This window comes from Balaenoptera acutorostrata, chromosome 7 (assembly GCF_949987535.1).
Source record: "Balaenoptera acutorostrata chromosome 7, mBalAcu1.1, whole genome shotgun sequence".
Taxonomy (NCBI): Eukaryota; Metazoa; Chordata; class Mammalia; order Artiodactyla; family Balaenopteridae; genus Balaenoptera; species Balaenoptera acutorostrata.
Genome location: NC_080070.1, coordinates 22,295,576 through 22,319,111, shown reverse-complemented (window position 1 = coordinate 22,319,111; position 23,536 = coordinate 22,295,576). Strand labels below are relative to the sequence as shown.

The 23,536-nt window shown below is 39.7% G+C and overlaps 1 protein-coding gene and 1 long non-coding RNA gene across 14 annotated transcripts in view; one reads left to right on the top strand and one right to left on the bottom strand.

The window, feature by feature from the left end:
- The window catches only part of LOC103013055 (uncharacterized), a 61,212-nt gene extending 58,627 nt beyond the window's left edge, over positions 1 to 2,585 (bottom strand). For 3 of the 11 annotated variants that reach the window (XR_009008792.1, XR_450547.2, XR_450545.2), the window contains exon 1: positions 1,935 to 2,152. This is a non-coding gene — a long non-coding RNA (uncharacterized LOC103013055). Of the gene's footprint in view, positions 1 to 1,934; positions 2,154 to 2,323 lie in introns of those variants that run through there. The other 8 variants (XR_009008791.1, XR_450546.2, XR_009008795.1 and 5 more) reach the window with 5 other exon arrangements.
- The window catches only part of MKLN1 (muskelin 1), a 379,019-nt gene that overhangs the window by 165,941 nt on the left and 189,542 nt on the right, over positions 1 to 23,536 (top strand). The window contains exon 1 of one of the 3 annotated variants that reach the window (XM_007177143.3): positions 2,183 to 2,331. The exons of the other annotated variants lie outside the window; for them this stretch is intronic. Within the exon in view, the coding sequence (XP_007177205.1) occupies positions 2,234 to 2,331 (98 nt within the window). The 5' untranslated portion in view covers positions 2,183 to 2,233. Of the gene's footprint in view, positions 1 to 2,182; positions 2,332 to 23,536 lie in introns of those variants that run through there. 3 annotated transcript variants of the gene reach the window in all.

Below are 23,536 nucleotides of genomic sequence, written 5' to 3'. Positions count from 1 at the left end.
ATACTGAGCCCGCGTGCTGCAGCTACTGAAGCCCATGCGCCTAGAGCCCGTGCTCCGCAACAAGAGAAGCCACCGCGATGAGAAGCCCACGCACCGCAACAAAGAGTAGCCCCCAATGGCCGCAACTAGAGAAAGTCTGCACGCAGCAACAAAGACCCAACGCAGCCAAAAATAAATAAAATCTAAAAAAAAAAAAAAAAATTAGAAAACATATATTGTGATGTTTGCTAAGACAAGGAAGGAAACTCAGGGGGACAAGGGAAATGTAAAAAAAATGGCACCTAACCCCGAAATAGGTGATGAGGACTGATTTTCCAGAATGAAATAATCTGAAAAACAAGCAGAAGTTAGCCAGGTGAAGAATGGGGGAGAGTATTCCTGGCTTGGTTTAGACTAAGCCCTGGAGACCAGAGAGAGCACAGAATTTATAGGAGCCAATTCAGTGTGTTAGTTTAGTGTGGCTGGAGTAGGGAGTGCAGAGGAGAAAGAGAAGAGAGAAGCTAGAGAGGTAATCAAGGCAGGATATGAAAGGCCTATGCTAAGGACTTGCAGTGTTACCCAAAGGGAACAGAAAGTCACTGAAAGTCCGAGAGAGTCATCTTAGGAAGAACTGACTTACGTGTGTTTCTAAAAAAGATCACTCAGGGACCATAACTCTGTGTCTGGAAAAGAACAAGGACTCCACTTACATTAGGGTAAGAGGTGTAATTAGCAAATTTGGAGCCCCAAACTAATTGAACCGAGTCACCATCTTAATCTTTTCCCCTTAAAAGTATCTCTTTCCCCCCCCAAATAACCACTAATCATCTTTGGAACTAATCAGCCTTCTCTGGCCTCTTCCACTGTCTCTGGACTCCTAACTTCATTGCTGGGATTATAGCATCCCCTCAAGGAACAAATACTTTCCCAGCATGCTGCAACACACAAAGCACATGTGATTTTAAAGGTTAACATATTGTGGCCTTTCCATTTGGCATTCTCCATCTGACATGCTAGTGGAGGCTACTACTAAGTTTTTGTCTGTGGAAACAGGAAGTCAGGAAAGGATCTGAGGAAGTTGGGGCAGGTTAATGATTATAACGGGAAAAGAATACAATTATAGTACTGAGGTGTTTCAACTCACTTGGTCATTCACTAAAAAACCCTTTGCTTGAGTTTTTCCGTTGGTCAGGTGGAGATGAAGACGCTGTGCAGGCTTCCAGGGGTAGAACCACTTAGTGAGAGAAGGGTACTTTGGTAATGCAGTGGCTAAGCCAAGGAATAAACATGCACAATGCTGACCAACAGGTATTTGATGGGAACATTATCTAAAGCTGCTAGATATTTAGAGCAAGTGTTTATTTTTAGATAAGGAGCTGGTATGATGCCCATATGGCATTCAGAGCACATGGGCTGTTATTCCCTCTGTGGTCATTTTCTTGAAACTCTCTGTCTCTTGCTCTTTCAGAATTTGGGGGCTAAATATCAGTCAGTTAAAAGTAGGTAGATACCAGCTGTAAGAATGATGACACCCAGCTTCCCAACTCCTTTAGGATTTTTCTGGTCTGTGGGTGAATGTTATGACTGAGCAAACCAATTGCACGAGATGCGTATGAGAGGGCTCACAACAAATGCTTACAACGAAGGGCATCACAGACTGAAAACTGAACAGGATGAGAGGACACACGAGCATTTCCTTTTCCTGTCTCCATGTGACTCTGGAACGGGGGGGGGGGGACAAGACGTTTAAAACCAGGACAACTCCAGAAGGAAAGGCCATTAGCTATTCCACTGCCATTCCCTTCAGTGCTGTTTCCTTACACAATTTAGAAACTGGAGAGAGCAGTGGTTTCCAAAGTCTCAAAGGCGTCCCTTCTCCAACTTCTTCTCATTTTCCCTTCCTGGCCCATAACTACAATTTATTTTTTTCATAATGTTTTTGGCTTTCCCCTTACCTCAGCTTTCAAGAAAAGTCATTTGAGACATTCCTCTCCAAGCCCCACTGGAGAGCCCCTCAGATGCTCACACTCCAGTCCCAGTTTCCGCCAGTCAGTCTTTCAGGAGGGTTCAGCGGTGGAGACCCCCAGAGTGAGTCGCCGACCCGCGCGCGACTCACCGCTTCACGCAGGAGTAACGACGCGAGACCGGGAGAGCTGACGGCCCAGGCGGGCCGCGTCTCCTTTAAGAGCAGGCCCCGCCCCTCCCCCTCCCGGCGCGGCTGGCGGTCGGCGGCGGCCGCTACGGTGCTGACAAGATGGCGGCTGGCGGGGCTGTTGCTGCGACGCCCGAGTGCCGGCTTCTGCCCTACGCGCTACACAAGTGGAGCTCCTTCTCCTCCACCTACCTTCCCGAGTAAGTGCCTGGCCCTGGGCTCGGGCTGCCCTACTCCTCGGCGTAAACACGGCTGGGCCAGGGGGGCCGTGGAGGGCAGCCGCGTCGAGAGGCCCAGGCGGGGCCTGGTGAGAGGGGACGCGCGGCCTCCGGAGTCTCAGTCCAGCCGCCGAGAGCGTTGCCCGCCCCCGCCTCCGGGAGGGGTTAGGATACAGAGTGCGAGATTCGGGTGGAAGGGGCAAGGTGTGTGGCGGGGCCGAGGCGCGTAGGACAACGGGGAGCCAGGTGATGCGGCGGCCGGGTTTGGGGGTTGAGAAGGGCTTGGGGGCGGGCGGCTCAGGGAGGTGGAGCAGGAGTTGGTGCTTTCGGGATCGGACGGCGGGCAAACTGGTGAAGATGTCTAAGGGCGTCCGAGGTGGTGGGAGACGGGGGACGGTTCAGTCGATTGCTGCCGGGACAAAGTGTAAAGCTGAGAAGAGTGACTGTTCCTGGGGGAGGGGGGTGGTGGTCATTAAAAGCGATTAGCTCCAGGGGAGTGGTAAAAGTCACCGACGGCTGAGGAGTTGTGGAACCTATCTGTTTAAGTGGGGAGACGTTGTAGGATTTGCGGAGGGTATCTTTTCCGGCTGGTAGTTCTGAAAAAGGATAAAGAGAGGGCAGGAGGGACATTACAGAGGAGTTCCATTATATGATGGCTCAGAGCATGGATTTATGTAGACACAGACCAGTTTCCCAGTCCGGAAACTCAAATATAGACAGAGAAGTATGACTTTAATGAATTTGACTTCCAACACTCGTTTGGTTTGGATCCCCAATTTAGGTGTTAAAAAGAGTTCCAGTGCGTTACAGAAAAACCGTGCGTTTTTCTGTAGCAAATTGCTTCTGAAATGCTGACAGTACTTTCATTCAGTATTTGCTTATGTCTGAGAGAAGGAGCAGATCGAACTCCACTTTTGCATACTGATAGAGAAACTGGCTTAGTAGAGTTTTAAGATCTGTGCAGGCCCTGAAGAAAAGTGCTAGCTGTCCCCCGGACCGTCATTTTACAAGTCCAGGAATGATTTTATGAACAAAACAAGTTACAAATAATATATTTTTGTTACTGAACAAAGTGACTAGATATGTGACGCATACTCAAAAGTTTTCCACCTATATTTCAAAAATTCTTCACATTTTCTCCAATTTGATTTCTCTGGTCAAATCAGTCAAAAATCTAAAAATGGAGCTGTGACTAGGAGAATCTAACTCTCTTGACTGCCAGCCCATTGTCCTATTCTCCAGGTCAAGGGTCGGCAGTCAGGCCTTCAGTAGGATGTGGTTTAGTGAAGGATGCCAGGTGATCTGTGGCCTAATCTGGCCTGTGTGGCCTGCTGATGGCTGCTGTATGGCTGTGTCCCTGATTGATGCTGGCATCCAGCTTTTAATGTGAGAGTGAACCAGGTAAACATTCTAGCTCTCAGCTGGAGTTAAAATGTGGCCCTAGGTACTTGACTCCTGATTTTCAGGGCTTAACAAGTTGTTGAGTCTGAAGGTAATCAACATTTTTCTATACCCAGGTTAGGATTACAGATAGTTGGGAACTGGAAGGGCATTGTTTGATCTAATAACTCTGGAGATATTTTCCTGGTCTTAAGTTAGACTACTTCCAGGGTTTCACTCCTTAAATTTCTGTCGTAGGGGTGAGACTTGGATATCACAAGTCCCATCTGAGTTATGAATAAAAAAGAAAGAGTACATTTCAAGCAGGAAATGATTTATTGGGATGGCAACTTTACTTTTTTTTTTAACATCTTTATCGGAGTATAATTGCTTTACAATGTTGTGTTAGTTTTTGCTGTATAACAAAGTGAATCAGCTATATGTATACATGTATCCCCATATCTCCTCCCTCTTGCGTCTCCCTCCCACCCCCCCATCCCACCCCTCTAGGTGGTCACAAAGCACCGAGCTGATCTCCCTGTGCTATGCAGCTGCTTCCCACTAGCTATCTGTTTTACATTTGGTAGTGTATATGTGTCAGTGCTACTCTCTCACTTCATCCCAGGTTCCCCTTCCCCCTCCCCGTGTCCTCCATTGACAGATGAATGGATAAAGAAGATGTGACACATATATACAATGGAATATTACTCAGCCATAAAAAGAAATGAAATTGAGTTATTTGTAGTGAGGTGGATGGACCTAGAGTCTGTCATACAGAGTGGAGTAAGTCAGAAAGAGAAAAACAAATACCATACGCTAACACATATATATGGAATCTAAAAAAAAAAAAAAAAAAAAAAAGAGTTCTGATGAACCTAGGGGCAGGACAGGAATAAAGAGGCAACTTTACTTTGACTTATGTCTCGTTATCCTGGTGCCAGATTTGAAGTGGGCAGCATTCTAGTTTTGGAGTTAGAAGGCAGCCGTTTGAAATAGGAGAAATCTGTTGTTACGGTTTTCTCAAGTATATTTGTAAACTAGTATTTAGTGCATATTTAACTCTCAAACACTTTCATTTACAGTGTTTTTAGTCTTTATAATATTCTGTTGACTTATCCAGTGTAGTTTTTATTTTAAAGCACTAAACTATTGTAATAGAGGAGTAATCTGAACTTTTTCTTTAAAGGAGTATAGTTGAGTATTATGGAGCTTGAGTTTGAGAGTTTTGTGTCTGCTGGATTGGTGTGTGCCATGCCTGGACTTCTAATTGCAAGTAAGGATGGCACTGAACTTCTATTAGGAAGTGAGGATGTTATAACTTTGTGTAATAGGAAGTGTGAGAAAAGGATTGACTTTACTTAGTTTTGCCCTAAAATCCTAACAGCAATTGCTGTATCTTTACTGGCAGCGACAGTCATGTTAAAGTACTTTTTTTTTTTTAATTTATTTTTGGCTGCATTGGGTCTTTGTTGCTGTGCGCGGGCTTTCTCTAGTTGCGCCGAGCGGGGTCTATGCTTCGTTTCGGTGCGCGGGCTTCTCTTGCGGTGGCTTCTCTTGTTGTGGAGCACAGGCTCTAGGCGCGGGCTTCGGTAATTGTGGCGCAAGGGCCTAGTTGCTCTACGGCATGTGGGATCTTCCAGGACCAGGGATCGAACCCGTATCCCCTGCATTGGCAGGTGGATTCTTAACCACTGCGCCACCAGGGAAGTCCTTAAAGTACTTCTTAAACAGGCATAATTTTAAGTGAAGCCTTTTGTTGAAATTATCTACAGAATAGCAAATATTTATTGATTACAAGTCACTGATCAAGGCATTTTGAGGGGATAATAATAAAGCAGTAACAACAATGGGAAACATTTATAATGTGCCTTCCATTTGCTAGGCTCTCCTATGAACACTTAAGTGTATTATCTCATTTAATTCTCAAAAAAATTATATGAGGAATCTTTATTTTCCAGCTGAAGAGACAGGGAGATGTTAAAACTTACCTCAGGTCACACTGCTGGACGGAATCAGGATTTGAACCCAGGTAGTCTGACTCCAGATTCTATGGTCTTAACTGTAGAGCTGCTCTGCTTCTGCACAAAGGTGGAGACAGGAATTCAGAGATTTGAAAGAGTTCTTGTGTTAAAGGCACTTACATTTTAGTTGTGAAAGACATGAAGTCATGAAAAAAAGAAAAATTCAGATCTCTATTTTTTTTTCCTGCAGACTTAAAAAAACGTTTTCCTTCTCAAAGTCAGAAAAGAACATTTTCCCTTCTAACCCTTTTAGATTTATTTGGACTTTAAAAATGTTAAAGCAGATCAGGTTATAGATAACACATTTTTATTTTGAAACTAATGAAGTGGCCTTTTATTTTTAAGTGTGCTTAAAAGAGTTTGCTTGTATTTTACTTTTTTCTGAAGTTTACAACTAATTTGGGAATTAAGAGAAATGTGTCTATTTAAATGATGATTAATTCTTAGAATTACATGCACTCGGGCTTCCCTGGTGGCGCAGTGGTTGAGAATCTGCCTGCTAATGCAGGGGACACGGGTTCGAGCCCTGGTCTGGGAAGATCCCACATGCCACGGAGCAACTGGGCCCGTGAGCCACAATTACTGAGCCTGCGCGTCTGGAGCCTGTGCTCCGCAACAAGAGAGGCCGCGATGGTGAGAGGCCCGCGCACCGCGATGAAGAGTGGTCCCCACTTGCCACAACTAGAGAAAGCCCTTGCACAGAAACGAAGACCCAACACAGTCATAAATAAATAAATAAATAAATAAAAGAACGTGAATTTCTTTAAAAAAAAAAAAAAAGAATTACATGCACTCTTTTTTTTTTTAATTAATTAATTAATTTATTTTTGGCTGTGTTTGGTCTTCGTTGCTGTGCACGGGCTTTCTCTAGTTGCGGCGAGCAGGGGGCTACTCTTCATTGCAGTGTGTGGGCTTCTCATTGCGGTGGCTTCCCTTGTTGCAGAGCACAGGCTCTAGGTGCGAGGGCTTCAGTAGTTGTGGCACGTGGGCTCAATAGTTGTAGCTCGCGGGCTCTAGAGTGCAGGCTCAGTAGTTGTGGCGCACAGGCTTAGTTGCTTCGCGGCATGTGGGATCTTCCCGGACCAGGGCTCGAACCCATGTCCTCTGCATTGGCAGGTGGATTCTTAACCACTGCACCACCAGGGAAGTCCTACATGCACTCTTATATGTAAAAATATTTTATAAACTGCTAATCTCTATACTCAAATGTTTATTGCTCTAGCTAATAGTGATACTAACTACAATTTATGGAGCACCTACTGTGTGCAAGATGATTTTTGTATATAGTTTTACCTAATCCTTACAACAAACCTGCAAGATAGGTATTGTATCTATTTTGCATACGAGGAAACTGAGGTCCATATAGGTTAAGTAACTTACCCAAGGTCATAGAGTTTTCAGGAGGCTTGGCAAGTTCTCGGACTTAAAAACTCTTGCGTGTGCCTCTAGTAACAACCACTACCTGGGTACCTTCTATTTGTCAGGCACCATGCTTAGGACTTAGCTTGTGTTCTTTTGATTTCGTATTTATAAAAACTCTATGATAAATATTATTCTCTGTTACAGCTAGGGAAACTGAGGTTCAGAGAGGTAAGTTAAATTGTCCAGGCCTAAGAGTTGAAAGGGTAGGAGATAGGACTCTGATCTTGGACCTCCTGACTTCTGTTATCAAAGAATACTGCTGCTTCAGTATTTTACATGGCTGTAATATGTTCCTAATTGGGAATACAGATAAAAAGTGCTATAAGGTGAGAACGGAGAGAGGGAAAGATATTTAGATATATTTTATCTCAACATTTAAGGTTTTAATGTATTAATATAAAAATTGGGAGGACCTTTGAAAGTATATTTATACATCAGGTAATTTTATTGTTGTAGAACTATCCTTCTTTTGTTTACATGTTAGTGAAAGACTTCATTAGTTTAGATAGTAAAATTGGATGCATTTTTAAGTGTTTACCTTTTTCCTGTTAGTCTACTTTATTACTTAAAATCAGACATTAATTAAAACTGTACCTTTGTGAATATGTGATTCATGGTTCAGAGTAAAAGTGATATAATTTGACAAGTAGGTTAGGAGGTGAACCTATTTCAACTATTTTAAAATTCCACATTTAAAAGTGAATATATATCTTTTCTAATTGCCAAAAAAACCCCATCCTAAGTTACTTGAGGAATATTTGCAAAATATAGACCCACAGAAGCAAAATTTAAATTACTCTTAATCCCACCACCCAAAGATAACTAATCATCCTGTGATATATATCATTCCAGATATTCTGTTGTGTCTATATCTATTTTCCAATTTGATATTGTCCTGTTTGCTGTTCTGTATTCTTTTTCCTTCTTAATATATGATAAATATTTCCTCATGTTATTAAATATTTTTCTATATTATCATTTGTTATGGATACATTATAATCCATATAATGATTTTATGGCATTTTATTTAATCGGCCCCCTATTTTGGGACATTTAGTCTTTCTGGGTTTGTTTTGTTTTTGTTGTTCTTCGGCCATTAGAACAACATGGAGTAAAAGTGATATAATTTGACAGGTATACTAATGTCTCATTAGTAATGAGACATTCTGCCTTACAGAAACAAATCTTGAACTCATTTATGATGAGTTCTGAGATGCTGAATTGTTGGATTAAAGGTATCAATTTATTTTCCTACTGTCTGTGTAGGGAACTCTGTTTCTATGTACCTTGGGTTTACTTTGGTATTATCCTTAGTAATTTGGGATTAAGAATGTGGTTTTGGTCAGATAGGTCCTTAGAGATGTCTGGAGAGTGCTTACATAATTCAAAAGTGACGTTCCTTATCATTTCTTTTCCTCCCCCCCAATTTTAGCTTTTAAATGGATTTTTATTTTATTAATCACATATATTTGAAAAATAGAACACATTTGTGAGATTTATTATTTATTTGGTGTGTAGACAGTGATTACTATGCATATGAATTTGAGGATTTTTTACAATCCCAAAGGCATCTGAAACCCAGGAGTTGTGAGTCACTAGTTTCACTAGTTGGAGGTATTCAACGCCCTGGAGACTGGAGACTGTCATGCTCTTTCTTTCCTTCCCTTTTTTCCCTTTCCCTAAACTAAGGTTAGTACTGGCTTGGCTTGGGAACCTTACTGGCCAGTGAAAGTTCTAAGACTGATATTTTCAGTCTGGTGATATTAGAACTTTAGGAAAATAAAGATACCCGGGATAGAGGAAGAGTTTGAGGTGGGTCTAGGACTAGAGATGGAATCTGTGGAGCTGGCTCCTAGGATTGGATCTTTGTGAACTTTACCAAGTTGTGATTCTTCTCTGAGCATCATCACTTTCCTTCTGTGTAGAAATACTTTTTATCTTGATCAAATGTTGGGAGGTTTAATATTATGTTTAATTTTTCTTTTTTTTTTTTTTTTTGGCAGATAGGCAGCTCTATTATTTGCATTAACTTTTTTTGAGACTGATACAGGGACTGTGTGATGTTCTACTATTGATAAGATGCATTTCAGCTGTTTGTGGTGATCTGACTTTGCTATATGTCAGTCATTCAGAAGTCATCTTTGGAAATATGAGAGATTTTCTAGATTTTAATTTTAGAGATGTAGCTGTTAGCACCTAAGAATGGTTTTCTTTGTATTTACTCTGTTTGGGATTTCTCGCACCTCTCGAATTTATAGCATGACTCCCATCAGTTCTGAAAAATTTTTGAGAGTCTTCAAATATTCTTTCTACACCCTTCTTTTTCTCCTTTCCTCTCTGACTTCAATTAAATCCATACTCTACCTTTTGTCCTGTCCCATATGTCCTTTATGCTTTTTTCTGTCTTTTTTAATCATTTTTTTTCCTCTCCTTATTTCATGCTGGATAGGCTTTACTTGCCTGTGTTCCAGTTCACTGATTCTCTATTCTGGTATGTCCAGTCAGCTTTTAATTCCATCTATTTTATTCTTGGGTTCAGCTATTTTTTAGTATTTTTTAGTCCTAGACTTTGCATTTCTCTCTCTCTTTTTAAAAATAGATTCTAATTCTCTGGTGAAAATCTCCACATTGTGACATCAATCAAGTTGCTTAAAAGTCTGTGTCTGAAAACTGCAATATCTGGATCTCTTGTAGGTCTCTTTCTCTTGTCTTTTATCACACATTTTATCTTGGTGTGTCTGGTAATAATAATAATAATTATTATTATTATCATTATTACCATTATTTTGGGGAGTAACTTTTGACTGAATACCACACATTATATTTAGAATTTTAGATACAATTACAAATTACAGTTAGTTGCTTAATGTTATAGCATTTCTTTTTTTTTTTTTTTTTTTTTTTCAAACATCTTTATTGAAGTATAATCGCCTTACAATAGTGTGTTAGCATCTGCTTTATAACAAAGTGAATCAGTTATACATATACAATATGTTCCCATTTCTCTTCCCTCTTGCATCTCCCTCCCTCCCACCCTCCCCATCCCACCCTTCTAGGTGGTCACAAAGCACCGAGCTGATCTCCCTGTGCTATGCGGCTGCTTCCCACTAGCTATCTATTTTACATTTGGTAGTGTATATATGTCCATGACACTCTCTTACCCTGTCCCATCTCACCCCACCCCCTCCCCATATCCTCAAGTCCATTCTCTGGTAGGTCTGTGTCTTTATTCCCGTCTTGCCACTAGGTTCTTCATGGCCTTTTTTTTTTTTTTTTTCTTTTTTTTCCCCTTAGATTCCATATATATGTGTTAGCATACTGTATTTGTTTTTCTCTTTCTGACTTACTTCACTCTGTATGACAGACTCTAACTCCATCCACCTCATTACAAATACCTCCATTTCATTTCTTTTTATGGCTGAGTAATATTCCATTGTATATATGTGCCACATCTTCTTTATCCATTCATCTGTCGATGGACATTTAGGTTGCTTCCATGTCCTGGCTATTGTAAATAGAGCTGCAATGAACATTTTGGTACATGACTCTTTTTGACCTATGGTTTTCTCAGGGTATATGCCCAGTAGTGGGATTGCTGGGTCGTATGGTAGTTCTATTTGTAGTTTTTTAAGGAACCTCCATACTGTTCTCCATAGTGGCTGTATCAATTTACATTCCCACCAACAGTGCAAGAGTGTTCCCTTTCCTCCACACCCTCTCCAGCATTTATTGTTTCTAGATTTTTTGATGATGGCCATTCTGACCGGTGTGAGATGATATCTCATTGTAGTTTTGATTTGCATTTCTCTAATGATTAATGATGTTGAGCATTCTTTCATGTGTCTGTAGGCCATCTGTATATCTTCTTTGGAGAAATGTCTATTTAGATCTTCTGCCCATTTTTGGATTGGGTTGTTCGTTTTTTTGTTATTGAGCTGCATGAGCTGCTTGTAAATCTTGGAGATTAATCCTTTGTCAGTTGCTTCATTTGCAAATATTTTCTCCCATTCTGAGGGTTGTCTTTTGGTCTTGTTTATGGTTTCCTTTGCTGTGCAAAAGCTTTTCAGTTTCATTAGGTCCCATTTGTTTATTTGTGTTCTTATTTCCATTTCTCTGGGAGCTGGGTCAAAAAGAATCTTGCTGTGATGTATGTCATAGAGTGTTCTGCCTATGTTTTCCTCTAAGAGTTTGATAGTGTCTGCCCTTACACTTAGGTCTTTAATCCATTTTGAGTTTATTTTTGTGCATGGTGTCAGGGAGTGTTCTAATTTCATACTTTTACATGTTCCTGTCCAATTTTCCCAGCACCACTTATTGAAGAGGCTGTCTTTTCTCCACTGTATATGCTTGCCTCCTTTATCAAAGATAAGTTGACCATATGTGTGTGGGTTTATCTCTGGGCTTTCTATCCTGTTCCATTGATCTATATTTCTGTTTTTGTGCCAATACCAAACTGTCTTGATTACTGAAGCTTTGTAATATAGTCTGAAGTCAGGGAGCCTGATTCCCCCAGCTCCATTTTTCGTTCTCAAGATTGCTTTGGCTATTCGGGGTCTTTTGTGTTTCCATACAAATTGTGAAATTTTTTGTTCTAGTTCTGTGAAAAATGCCAGTGGTAGTTTGATAGGTATTGCATTGAATCTGTAGATTGCTTTGGGTAGTAGAGACATTTTCACAATGTTGATTCTTCCAATCCAGGAACATGGTATATCTCTCCATCTATTTGTATCATCTTTAATTTCTTTCATCAGTGTCTTATAATTTTCTGCATACAGGTCTTTTGTCTCCTTAGGTAGGTTTATTCCTAGATATTTTATTCTTTTTGTTGCAATGGTAAATGGGAGTGTTTTCTTAATTTCACTTTCAGATTTTTCGTCATTAGTGTATAGAAATGCAAGAGATTTCTGTGCATTAATTTTGTATCCTGCTACTTTACCAAATTCATTGATTAGCTCTAGGAGTTTTCTGGTAGCATCTTTAGGATTCTCTATGTATAGTATCATGTCATCTGCAAATAGTGACAGCTTTACTTCTTCTTTTCCGATTTGGATTCCTTTTATTTCTTTGTCTTCTCTGATTGCTGTGGCTAACACTTCCAAAACTATGTTGAATAATAGTGGTGAGAGTGGGCAACCTTGTCTTGTTCCTGATCTTAGTGGAAATGGTTTCAGTTTTTCACCATTGAGGACAATGTTGGCTGTGGGTTTGTCATATATGGCCTTTATTATGTTGAGGACAGTTCCCTCTATGCCTACTTTCTGCAGGGCTTTTATCATAAATGGGTGTTGAATTTTGTCGAAAGCTTTCTCTGCATCTATTGAGATGATCATATGGTTTTTCTCCTTCAATTTGTTAATATGGTGTATCACATTGATTGATTTGCGTATATTGAAGAATCCTTGCATTCCTGGGATAAACCCCACTTGATCATGGTGTATGATCCTTTTAATGTGCTGTTGGATTCTGTTTGCTAGTATTTTGTTGAGGATTTTTGCATCTATGTTCATCAGTGATATTGGCCTGTAGTTTTCTTTCTTTGTGACATCTTTGTCTGGTTTTGGTATCAGGGTGATGGTGGCCTCGTAGAATGAGTTTGGGAGTGTTCCTCCCTCTGCAATATTTTGGAAGAGTTTGAGAAGGATAGGTGTTAGCTCTTCTCTAAATGTTTGATAGAATTCGCCTGTGAAGCCATCTGGTCCTGGGCTTTTGTTTGTTGGAAGGTTTTTAATCACAGTTTCAATTTCAGTGCTTGTGATTGGTCTGTTCATATTTTCTATTTCTTCCTGGTTCAGTCTCGGCAGTTTGTGCATTTCTAAGAATCTGTCCATTTCTTCCAGGTTGTCCATTTTATTGGCATATAGTTGCTTGTAGTAATCTCTCATGATCTTTTGTATTTCTGCAGTGTCAGTGGTTACTTCCCCTTTTTCATTTCTAATTCTATTGATCTGAGTCTTCTCCCTTTTTCTCTTGATGAGTCTGGCTAATGGTTTATCAATTTTGTTTATCTTCTCAAAGAACCAGCTTTTAGTTTCATTGATTTTTGCTATTGTTTCCTTCATTTCTTTTTCATTTATTTCTGACCTGATCTTTATAATTTCTTTCCTTCTGCTGGCTTTGGGGTTTTTTTGTTCTTCTTTCTCTAATTGCTTTAGGTGCAAGGTTAGGTTGTTTATTCGAGATGTTTCCTGTTTCTTGAGGTAGGCTTGTATTGCTATAAACTTCCCTCTTAGCACTGCTTTTGCTGTGTCCCATAGGTTTTGGGTCGTCGTGTCTCCATTGTCATTTGTTTCTAGGTATTTTTTGATTTCCCCTTTGATTTCTTCAGTAATCACTTCGTTATTAAGTAATGTATTGTGTAGCCTCCATGTGTTTGTATTTTTTACAGATCTTTTCCTGTAATTGATATCTAGTCTCATAGCGTTGTGGTCGGAAAAGATACTTGATACGATTTCAATTTTCTTAAATTTACCAAGGCTTGATTTGTGACCCAAGATATGATCTATCCTGGAGAATGTTCCATGAGCACTTGAGAAAAATGTGTATTCTGTTGTTTTTGGGTGGAATGTCCTATAAATATCAATTAAGTCCATATTGTTTAATGTATCATTTAAAGCTTGTGTTTCCTTATTTATTTTCATTTTGGATGATCTGTCCATTGGTGAAAGTGGGGTGTTAAAGTCCCCTACTATGATTGTGTTGCTGTCAATTTCCCCTTTCATGGCTGTTAGTATTTGCCTTATGTATTGAGGTGCTCCTATGTTGGGTGCATAAATATTTACAATTGTTATACCTTCCTCTTGGATCGATCCCTTGATCATTATATAGTGTCCTTCTTTGTCTCTTGTAATAGTCTTTATTTTAAAGTCTATTTTGTCTGATATGAGAATTGCTACTCCAGCTTTCTTTTGATTTCCATTTGCATGGAATATCTTTTTCCATCCCCTCACTTTCAGTCTGTATGTGTCCCTAGGTCTGAAGTGGGTCTCTTGTAGACAGCATATGTATGGGTCTTGTTTTTGTATCCATTCAGCCAGCCTGTGTCTTTTGGTGGGAGCATTTAATCCATTTACATTCAAGGTAATTATCGATATGTATGTTCCTATTCCCATTTTCTTAAATGTATTGGGTTTGTTATTGTAGGTGTTTTCCTTCTCTTGTGTTTCTTGCCTAGAGAATTTCCTTTAGCATTTGTTGTAAAGCTGGTTTGGTGGTGCTGAACTCTCTCAGCTTTTGCTTGTCTGTAAAGGTTTTAATTTCTCCATCGAATCTGAATGAGATCCTTGCTGGGTAGAGTAATCTTGGTTGTAGGTTTTTCTCCTTCATGACTTTAAGTATATCCTGCCACTCCCTTCTGGCTTGCAGAGTTTCTGCTGAGAGATCAGATGTTAACCTTATGGGGATTCCCTTGTGTGTTATTTGTTTTTTTTCCCTTGCTGCCTTTAATATGTTTTCCTTATATTTAATTTTTGACAGTTTGATTAATATGTGTCTTGGCGTGTTCCTCCTTGGGTTTATCCTGTATGGGACTCTCTGTGCTTCCAGGACTTGATTAACTATTTCCTTTCCCATATTAGGGAAGTTTTCAACTATAATCTCTTCAAAAATTTTCTCAGTCCCTTTCTTTTTCTCTTCTTCTTCTGGTACCCCTATAATTCGAATGTTGGCACGTTTAATGTTGTCCCAGAGGTCCCTGAGACTGTCCTCAGTTCTTTTCATTCTTTTTTCTTTATCCTGCTCTGTAGTAGTTATTTCCACCATTTTATCTTCCAGGTCACTTATCCTTTCTTCTGCCTCAGTTATTCTACTATTGATCCCATCTAGAGTATTTTTAATTTCATTTATTGTGTTTTTCATCATTGCTTGGTTCCTCTTTAGTTCTTCTACATCCTTGTTAAATGTTTCTTGCATTTTGTCTATTCTATTTCCAAGATTTTGGATCATCCTTACTATCATTATTCTGAATTCTTTTTCAGGTAGACTACCTATTTCCTCTTCATTTGTTAAGTCCAGTGTGTTTTGAGCCTGCTCCTTCATCTGCTGTGTGTTTTTCTGTCGTCTCATTTTGCCTATCTTACTGTGTTTGGGGTCTCCTTTTCACAGGCTGCAGGTTCGTAGTTCCCGTTGTTTTTGGTATCTGTCCCCAGTGGCTAAGGTTGGTTCAGTGGGTTGTGTAGGCTTCCTGGTGGAGGGAACTAGTGCCTGAGTTCTGGTGGATGAGGCTAGATCTTGTCTTTCTGGTGGGCACTTCCACGTCTGGTGGTGTATTTTGGGGTGCCTGTGGCCTTATTTTGATTTTAGGGAGCCTCTCTGCTAATGGATGGGGTTGTGTTCCTGTCTAGCTAGTTGTTTGGCATAGGGTGTCCAGCACTGTAGCTTGCTGGTCGTTGAGTGAAGCTGGGTCTTGATGTTGAGATGGAGATCTCTGGGAGATTTTTGCCGTTTGGTATTACGTGGAGCTGGGAGGTCTCTTGTGGACCAGTGTCCTGAAGTTGGCTCTCCCACCTCAGAGGCACGGCCCTGATGCCTGGCTGGAGCACCAAGAGCCTTTCATCCACACAGCTCAGAATAAAAGGGAGAAAAAAATAGAAAGAAAGAGGATAAAATAAAATAAAATAAAGCTATTATAATAAAAAATAAGAAAAAAAATTATTAAGAATAAATGTATTCAGAAAAAAAAATTGTTTTTAATTTTTAAAAATAGATTTATTAATTTTTTATAGTAAAAAATAAGAAAAAAATTATTAAGAAAAAAAAATTTTTTTAATTTTTTAAAATAAAAAATATGAAAAAACTTATTAAAAAATTTTTTTAATTTCTAAAAATAGAAAATAAGGAAAAAATTATTAAGAAAACATTTATTAGGAAAAAAAAATTTTGTAAGTTAAGAAAAAAACAAAAACAAAAACACGGACGGACCTAACCCTAAGACTAATGGTGGAAGCAAAGCTATACAGACAAAATCTCACCCAGAAGCATACACCTATACACTCAAAAAAAAGGAAAAGGGGAAAAATTAGTATCTCCTGCTCCCAGAGTCCACCTCCTGAATTTGGGAGGATTCGTTGTCTATTCAGGTATTCAACAGATGCAGGTACATCAAGTTGTTTGTGGAGTTTTAATCCGCTGCTTCTGAGGCTGCTGGGAGAGATTTCCCCTTCTCTTCCCTGTTCGCACAGCTCCCGGGGTTCAGCTTTGGATTTGGACCCTCCTCTGCGTGTAGGTCGCCTAAGGGCGTCTGTTCCCCGCCCAGACAGGACGCGGTTAAAGGAGCAGCTGCTTCGGGGGCTCTGGCTCACCCAGGCCGCGGGGAGGGAGGGGTACAGAGGAGGCGGGGCGAGCCTGCGGCGGCCGAGGCCGGCGTGACGTTGCACCAGCTCGAGGCGCGCAGTGCGTTCTCCCGGGGATGTTGTCCCCGGATCCCGGGACCCTGGCAGTGGCGGGCTGCACAGGCTCCCGGGAGGGGAGGTGTGGAGAGTGACCTGTGCTCACACACAGGCTTTTTGGAGGCGGCAGCAGCAGCCCCAGCGTCTCACGCCCGTCTCTGGGGTCCGCGCTGATCGCCGTGGCTTGCGCCCTTCTCTGGAGATCGTTTAGGCGGCGCTCTGAATCCCCTCTCCTTGCGCGCAGCGAAACAAAGAGGCAAGAAAAAGTCTCTTGCCTCTTCGGCAGCTGCAGACCTTTTCCTGGTCTCCCTTCCGGCTAGCTGTGGTGCGCCAACCCCTTCAGGCTGTGTTCACGCCGCCAGCCCCAGTCCTCTCCCTGCGATCCGACCGCAGCCCGAGCCTCAGCTCCCAGCCCTGCCCGCCCCGGCGGGGGAGCAGACAAGCCTCTCGGGCTGGTGAGCGCCGCTCGGCGCCGAGCCTCTGTGCGGGAGTCTCTCCGATTTTCCCTCTGCGCCCCTGTTGCTGTGGGATCCGCACTGATAGCTGCAGCTCGCGCCCTTCTCTGGAGTTCGTTTAGGCGGCGCTCTGAATCCCCTCTCCTTGCCCGCCGCGAAACAAAGAGGCAAGAAAAAGTCTCTTGCCTCTTCGGCAGCTGCAGACTTTTTCCCGGACTCCCTCCGGGCTAGCTGTGGTGCGCTAACCCCTTCAGGCTGTGTTCACGCCGCCAGCCCCAGTCCTCTCCCTGCGATCCGACCGAAGCCCGAGCCTCAGCTCCCAGCCCCGCCCGCCCCGGCGGGTGAGCAGAGAAGCCTCTCGGGCTGGTGAGTGCTGCTCGGCGCCGAGCCTCTGTGCGGGAACCTCTCCGCTTTGCCCTCCGCACCTCTGTGGCTGTGCTCTCCTCCGTGGCTCCGAAGCTTCCCCCCTCCGCCCCCCGCAGTCTCCGCCCGCGAAGGGGCTCCTAGTGCGTGGAAACCTTTCCTCCTTCACAGCTCCCTCCCACTGGTGCAGGTGCCGTCCCTATTCTTTTGTCTCTGTTATTTCTTTTTTCTTTTGCCCTACCCAAGTACGGGGGGAGTTTCTTGCCTTTTTGGAGGTCGGACGTTTTCTGCCAGCGTTCAGTGGGTGTTCTGTAGGAGCAGTTCCACGTGTAGATGTATTTCTACTGTATCTGTGGGAAGGAATGTGATCTCCGCGTCTTACTCTTCCGCCATCTTCCTTAACCTCCCTATTGATGATCTATAGCATTTCTCTAGAGAGGATTCACCCATCTTCTGTGAGGCAGATAAAATAGAGGTAGATCACCTCAACAGTCAGGAACTGAGCTGACTTGAGGCTGAGTTTTGGGTTTTGTGAACATCTAGTTTGCACAACTTTGGTAGCCCTCCAGGGAACCCAACTGAGAGACTAGGTGTTTCTAGGGCCTCTCCTATTTTTGCCTTTCCAGCAGCATGAGACTCCTAAAAGGAGGAGCTCCTTGCTTTCAGTTGCTTTCTGCTGGCTTTTTAGCCTCTTGCTTTTTGTAGTTTAAGAATCGACAGATGCTTTAAGAGGAAAATCAGTATGCAGTGTCAGGTTTGTTCTTCTGTACCTACCTTTTCTATAGCATCTTAACCCCTCAGGTCTTGGATGTCATGGCAAGACCCAGTTACCAAGTTTTGTCCCCCTACCCCCTTGAAATTGCCAAAAGCTCTGCTGACTTTTCTGCCCTTTAGTAGCTGTCTTTTCCTGCCTTCTCAGCTCCTTTCCTGTACCATTAAAGAAATAGGTGGAACGTCCTGAGAGGGAAAGCTGCCCAGAATGTGGGGCTCCCTTTAACAAAGTTCTTTGGCATCTCAAATCCTAACTGCCTCAGAAAGTCTCTGATACCTTAAGAACTTTTTTTTTTCTATTTTATACAGCTTTTCTAGTTGTAAGAGGTAATGTGTTGGTCTGCTGCAGGCTATTCTGTCAAATCGCAGAAAACGCAGAAATCTTTCTGTGTTTAGTTCTTATGAAATAGACTTATATTTTCTAGGCTTATGAATTCCTCCTGGTTATGTTAATGTACTGTCCTAACATTTGGGCCCCAGATTTTTTGGTGCAGTGTTTTCCTTCATTTTGCCTTTTGACACCTTAACTGCTTATTCCTAATATCTGATGGGAAAAATTAGGGACTATGAATAACATTATTTGTTAGCAATTGTTTTAAATACTTACTGACTAAAATGAGATTTATTCTTGGTTTTACTGATGATTCATAATTCTCTTTTGAGACTTGTTTATGAGGTCCAGAAATTGAGAGTTTTATCTTTGTCATAGTATATAGTTAGTTTCCCTTCCTATAATGTGATTTTTATATTATTTACCTTTTTTTTTTTTTATAACTTTCATGGGAATATTTATGTGAGGGCATTGTTCAGAAGGAAGATACTTGGGTGTAATGTAAATTTTTTGGTTTGTAAATATTGTTAGTATTTAATACTTTTTAAATATCCTTACATTTCTTCAATATGACTGATATTTATTATAGTTATCACCTATGTACTTGTTAAGGCATGTTGTTTTGTATAAATAGAAATGTTAAGTTATTTTAAGTATCCTTGAGTATGTCCCCTTTCCCCTTCCTCTCATTGTCCCCTTTCTTCCCTTTTGATCTAAGTAGTTTGATCAAAAGAGCCCTAAAACCTAATTCCTACTTATTCTTCAGCTGTCAGCTAGAATGTCACTCTCACAGCAAAGTCTGACTTACCCCTGTCCCACCAAAGAAGTCTGACACCCCTTCCCCACCCCTACAGTTAAATGCTTTCATACAAATGTATACCCTTCTCATATATCACTTTATATAGTTTATAATTATGCATTTATTTGTATAATTGTTTGATTAATAGCTGTCCCCCAGCTAGACCACAAACTCCATAAAGACTATGAAAATTACCCCCCTCATCATTATAGTCCAGCATAGTGTTTATTAAATGCATACATGAGTTAATTAAGCATTTAGACTACTTTTCTTCTTTTAATAGAGTTTTGTTCTTGGGTTAGATGGAGTCATACACTGGCCATGTTAAAAATATTAAAATATTTAGTTTTAATAATAAGTTTTAAATCCGTGCTATAAACTTTCATGGTTTTCATAATTTTTAGCAATTTCAGAGAATATTTTAAGTGAAATTGGTTATCTTGGGGTGGGGATATTGCATTTGGAAGAACTTGGAAGAGAAAGCTTCTTATCTATCTTGCTATTTTAAAAAGTTTTTATTATTAAGGTTATTTATATTATTATGGGCAGTTTTTCTAATGAGACCTCGAGAACTTTAAAGCTTAGTTTATTACAGAATCTGATTTGGCTAATAGCTTTTAATAGTTTTAGAATATATTGCCAATATTTTGATTAATTTTAGGATAAGGATAATTTCCTCCAATTCCTTAAATATAAGTATTTAATAGAAAATAGGAAAAGTAATATAAAAAGTTGGTTGACTTTTTAACATAGTAATGTTTTTGGTCTGGTAATTTGCATCCCATGCATTCAGCTACTTAAAAAGTGTAGTTCAGTGGTTTTTAGTATGTTCATGGATATGTGCAACCATCACTGCAGTCAATTTTAGAACATTTTCATAATCTCAAAAAGAAACTATACCCTTTGTTATGATCTGCTTACTTTCTTATCCCTGAGCAACCACTGATTTACTTTCTGTCTCTATAGATTCTGGACGTTTCATATAAATGAAGTCATAGAATATGTAATCTTTGTGATTGGCTCCTTTCATTTAGCGTAGTGTTTTCAAGGTTCATTTATGTTGTAGCATTTGGCAGTACTACATCCTTTTTATGGCAGGTAATATTCTGTTGTATGGGTATACCACATTTTTATCCATTCATTAGTAGATGGGCATTTAGGTTGTATCCCCTTTTTTGGCTGCCGTAAACATTTGTGTACAAGTTTTTTGTGTGGTTATATGTTTTCATATCTTTTGGGTAAATGCCTAGGAGTGGAATTTCTGGGTCGTATAGTAATTCTATGTTTAACTGTTTAAGGAACTGCCAGGCTGTTCTTGGTTGATTTTTTTTTTTTCCCCTCTGTTATTGAGGTAGTGTCAAACTGATTAGTGCATATGAATTGAAGCCCTGTAAGGAAAGTGACCATCTGGAATTAGATAGCAAATCACTTGACTTCAAGTCTTTTACTCTGAGAACTTTCTGTGACAGTTGAGCTAGTCCTTTATCTTCTTTTATTTTTGTTCAGAATGCATGTATATGGACTGGCTCCATGTCTTCATCTTTTAAGTTATTTACCTACGTATCAGTGTACATACTTACATGGAGACATACATACATTCACACATACTTTGGTAAGTAGTTCATGGTGGGGATGTTAGTTGAAAGTTGGTATTTTTTTTCCTAAAATTTGTATAGTTAACATGTGAAATATTGACTGGAAGATATTTATGAAACTTGTTTATGAATTCTTTCCTTAAACAAACTGAGGCATAGATTTTAAAAGAGCTGAAAATAACTTCAAGTTTGACAGAATAGTTTCTTCTAGAATTTAGAATTTTAGATGATTAGAAAATTCACATATCTAGGTCTGAAAGTTTAAGTCTTTGACATCTATCATCTCCATTTTCTACAACCTAAAATGCTACTATGGGTGACAGGTTAAAGAAAGCTTTGTTTTTTATTTTTATTGCTACATTGTGGTATTTGAGTCACAATTATGGCTTTTCACATTTTTGGCTATCTGTGCCATAAACAAATTATTGGGTGCCTCTAACTCCTGAATAATAGCCAAGCCTATTTGAAGTTATGAGAGAGAATTTCTGGTGATGAACTATCTGTACCTATAATAGTACAATAGAAGGTAGGAAAAAGCTAAGTTCAGATGAGTGATAAAAGCAGTAAATGCTACAGAAATTAGAGGTGAGATTCAGAGAATGGAGCTTCTCCTGTTGGCATGGGCTTGAGGAGAGACTTCTTCGAAGAGGTAAATGAGCTATGATTTCCTTTGTGTACAGATCTAATTTATTTTACCATTCTTCATGTTTCTTGAACACAGGAATTTATCTTTACCCTTGTGCATATTCAACAACTCCTATTTGGGAAATCAGGTTAACATTTGGCATTTGTTAGTGTAGCATATCAGAACCAGGAAGATGCTTGGAGGTAGACTTTTCCCAGACAGTATACAGGGCAGTTGATACAGGCTGGATCATTGGTCAGGGACTTCTTCCTTATATATTATATATGTGGACTGGTGTCCCTGCCCATATTTCTCTCCAGAATCACCAGTTTTTAGTAATTTAAGTAAATCTTTTTCTTTTTATTCAGGTTTGTTTCATATATACAGTTACAAAAGGTACTATTTACTGAAGGTGGCTTGGCTGATGGTGTTCCAAAGTCACTTGCTATATTCTATTCCCCTCTGAACAGCTAACATTTACCCTACCCATTATTTGACAGTGAACTCCTCTGCTCTATTTATTTATACTTTATGATTTTGCATATTAGGAGAAATAAGCATTAACTTATCAATGTACATTTAGGAGACTTGCCGCTCCCTATTGCAGAAATTTAAGTGTAATGAAAACAAAACTCTTTGAATTTTATTTTATTCTTTTGAGGAAATTTAGTAAGATATTATGAATTTTTTACGGTATTCTAACCTGCTTTTCCAGGGCATTTAGGGCAGTAATTATGTTTATATTTATCTAAAATGTAATGCATGGATTGCAAATTAATCCTCTAGCAAGTATCTAATACTATTGATAGAAATGTTACTATTGCCCTTAGATTTACTAGATTTAATAGAACAATTTTTTTGAGATGTCCTTGAATTATGATGGGCTATTAGGCTGCTATTAAAAAGTAAGTTTTAGAATGTTTTTTAATTATGTAGAGAAAATCTTCCAGATATAATAGCATATAAAAGACCCACAGATCAAAAAAAAGAACAACAATGCCTTATTAAATGGCTTGCTCTGATTTATCTTTAAACACACACACCCACCCCCTTTTGTATGCTTATGCATATAGAAAAGACTGCAAAGAAATTTACTAAAGTCATAACAGTGATTATCTCTGGGATGTAGTAATTGTGTTGATTTCTATTTTTTAATGCCTTTTCTTTGGACATTGCCCAAAGTTTTAAATTTTGTTTTATTTTAACAAATAAATAATACATTTAAAGAACAACAAAAAAAGTAGAGGTTGTGTGTGAGTGTATATGATTTGCTTGTTCGATTATAAACACAAATTAAAGGATCTTAATCCCATGTTAGTGAGTTTGAATTTTATTTTTTGGAAAGTGAGGAGTCATCAAACAATTTTAAGTGGAAAAGTGATGTGACTAAAGTCAGTGGTTTAAAATTTAAAAATTTAAATTTTAATTTTAATTTAAATTTAAATTTTAATTTTATCAAAACAACAAGGTCCTACTGTATAGCACAGGGAACTATATTCAGTATCCTGTGATAAACCATAATGGAAGAGAATATGAAAAAGAATATATATATATATGTATAACTGAGTTACTCTACAGCAGAAATTAAACACAACATTGTAAATCAACTATACTTCAATTAAACTAAAAAAAAATTTTTTAAACACTCTTAAGAGCCAGTAATTTCCATTTTTAGTAGCTAATTTTGAGCAGCAGTCTTCAAATTGGGGCATGCTTATCCCTGGGAGTACATGTACACGTTCCAAGGGATACATAGGCAAAAATAGTTTTGAAGGATTCGATTTCCTGATCTATTGTTATTGTGTATTCTCTCTTAAAAATTGATCAGCCTGAGAACTTGCCTGTGGTTTAGGCCCTTGCTACTCAAAAGTGTGGCCCACTCACCAGCAGCATTGCCTTTACTAGGTGCTTGTTAGAAATGCAGAATCTCAGACCCACCCCAGACCTACTGAGTCATAATCTGCATTTTTAACAAGAACCCCAGGTGATTTGCCTGCACTTTGAAGACTTCTAGCTGTCCCATATCCTACTTCATGATTGCA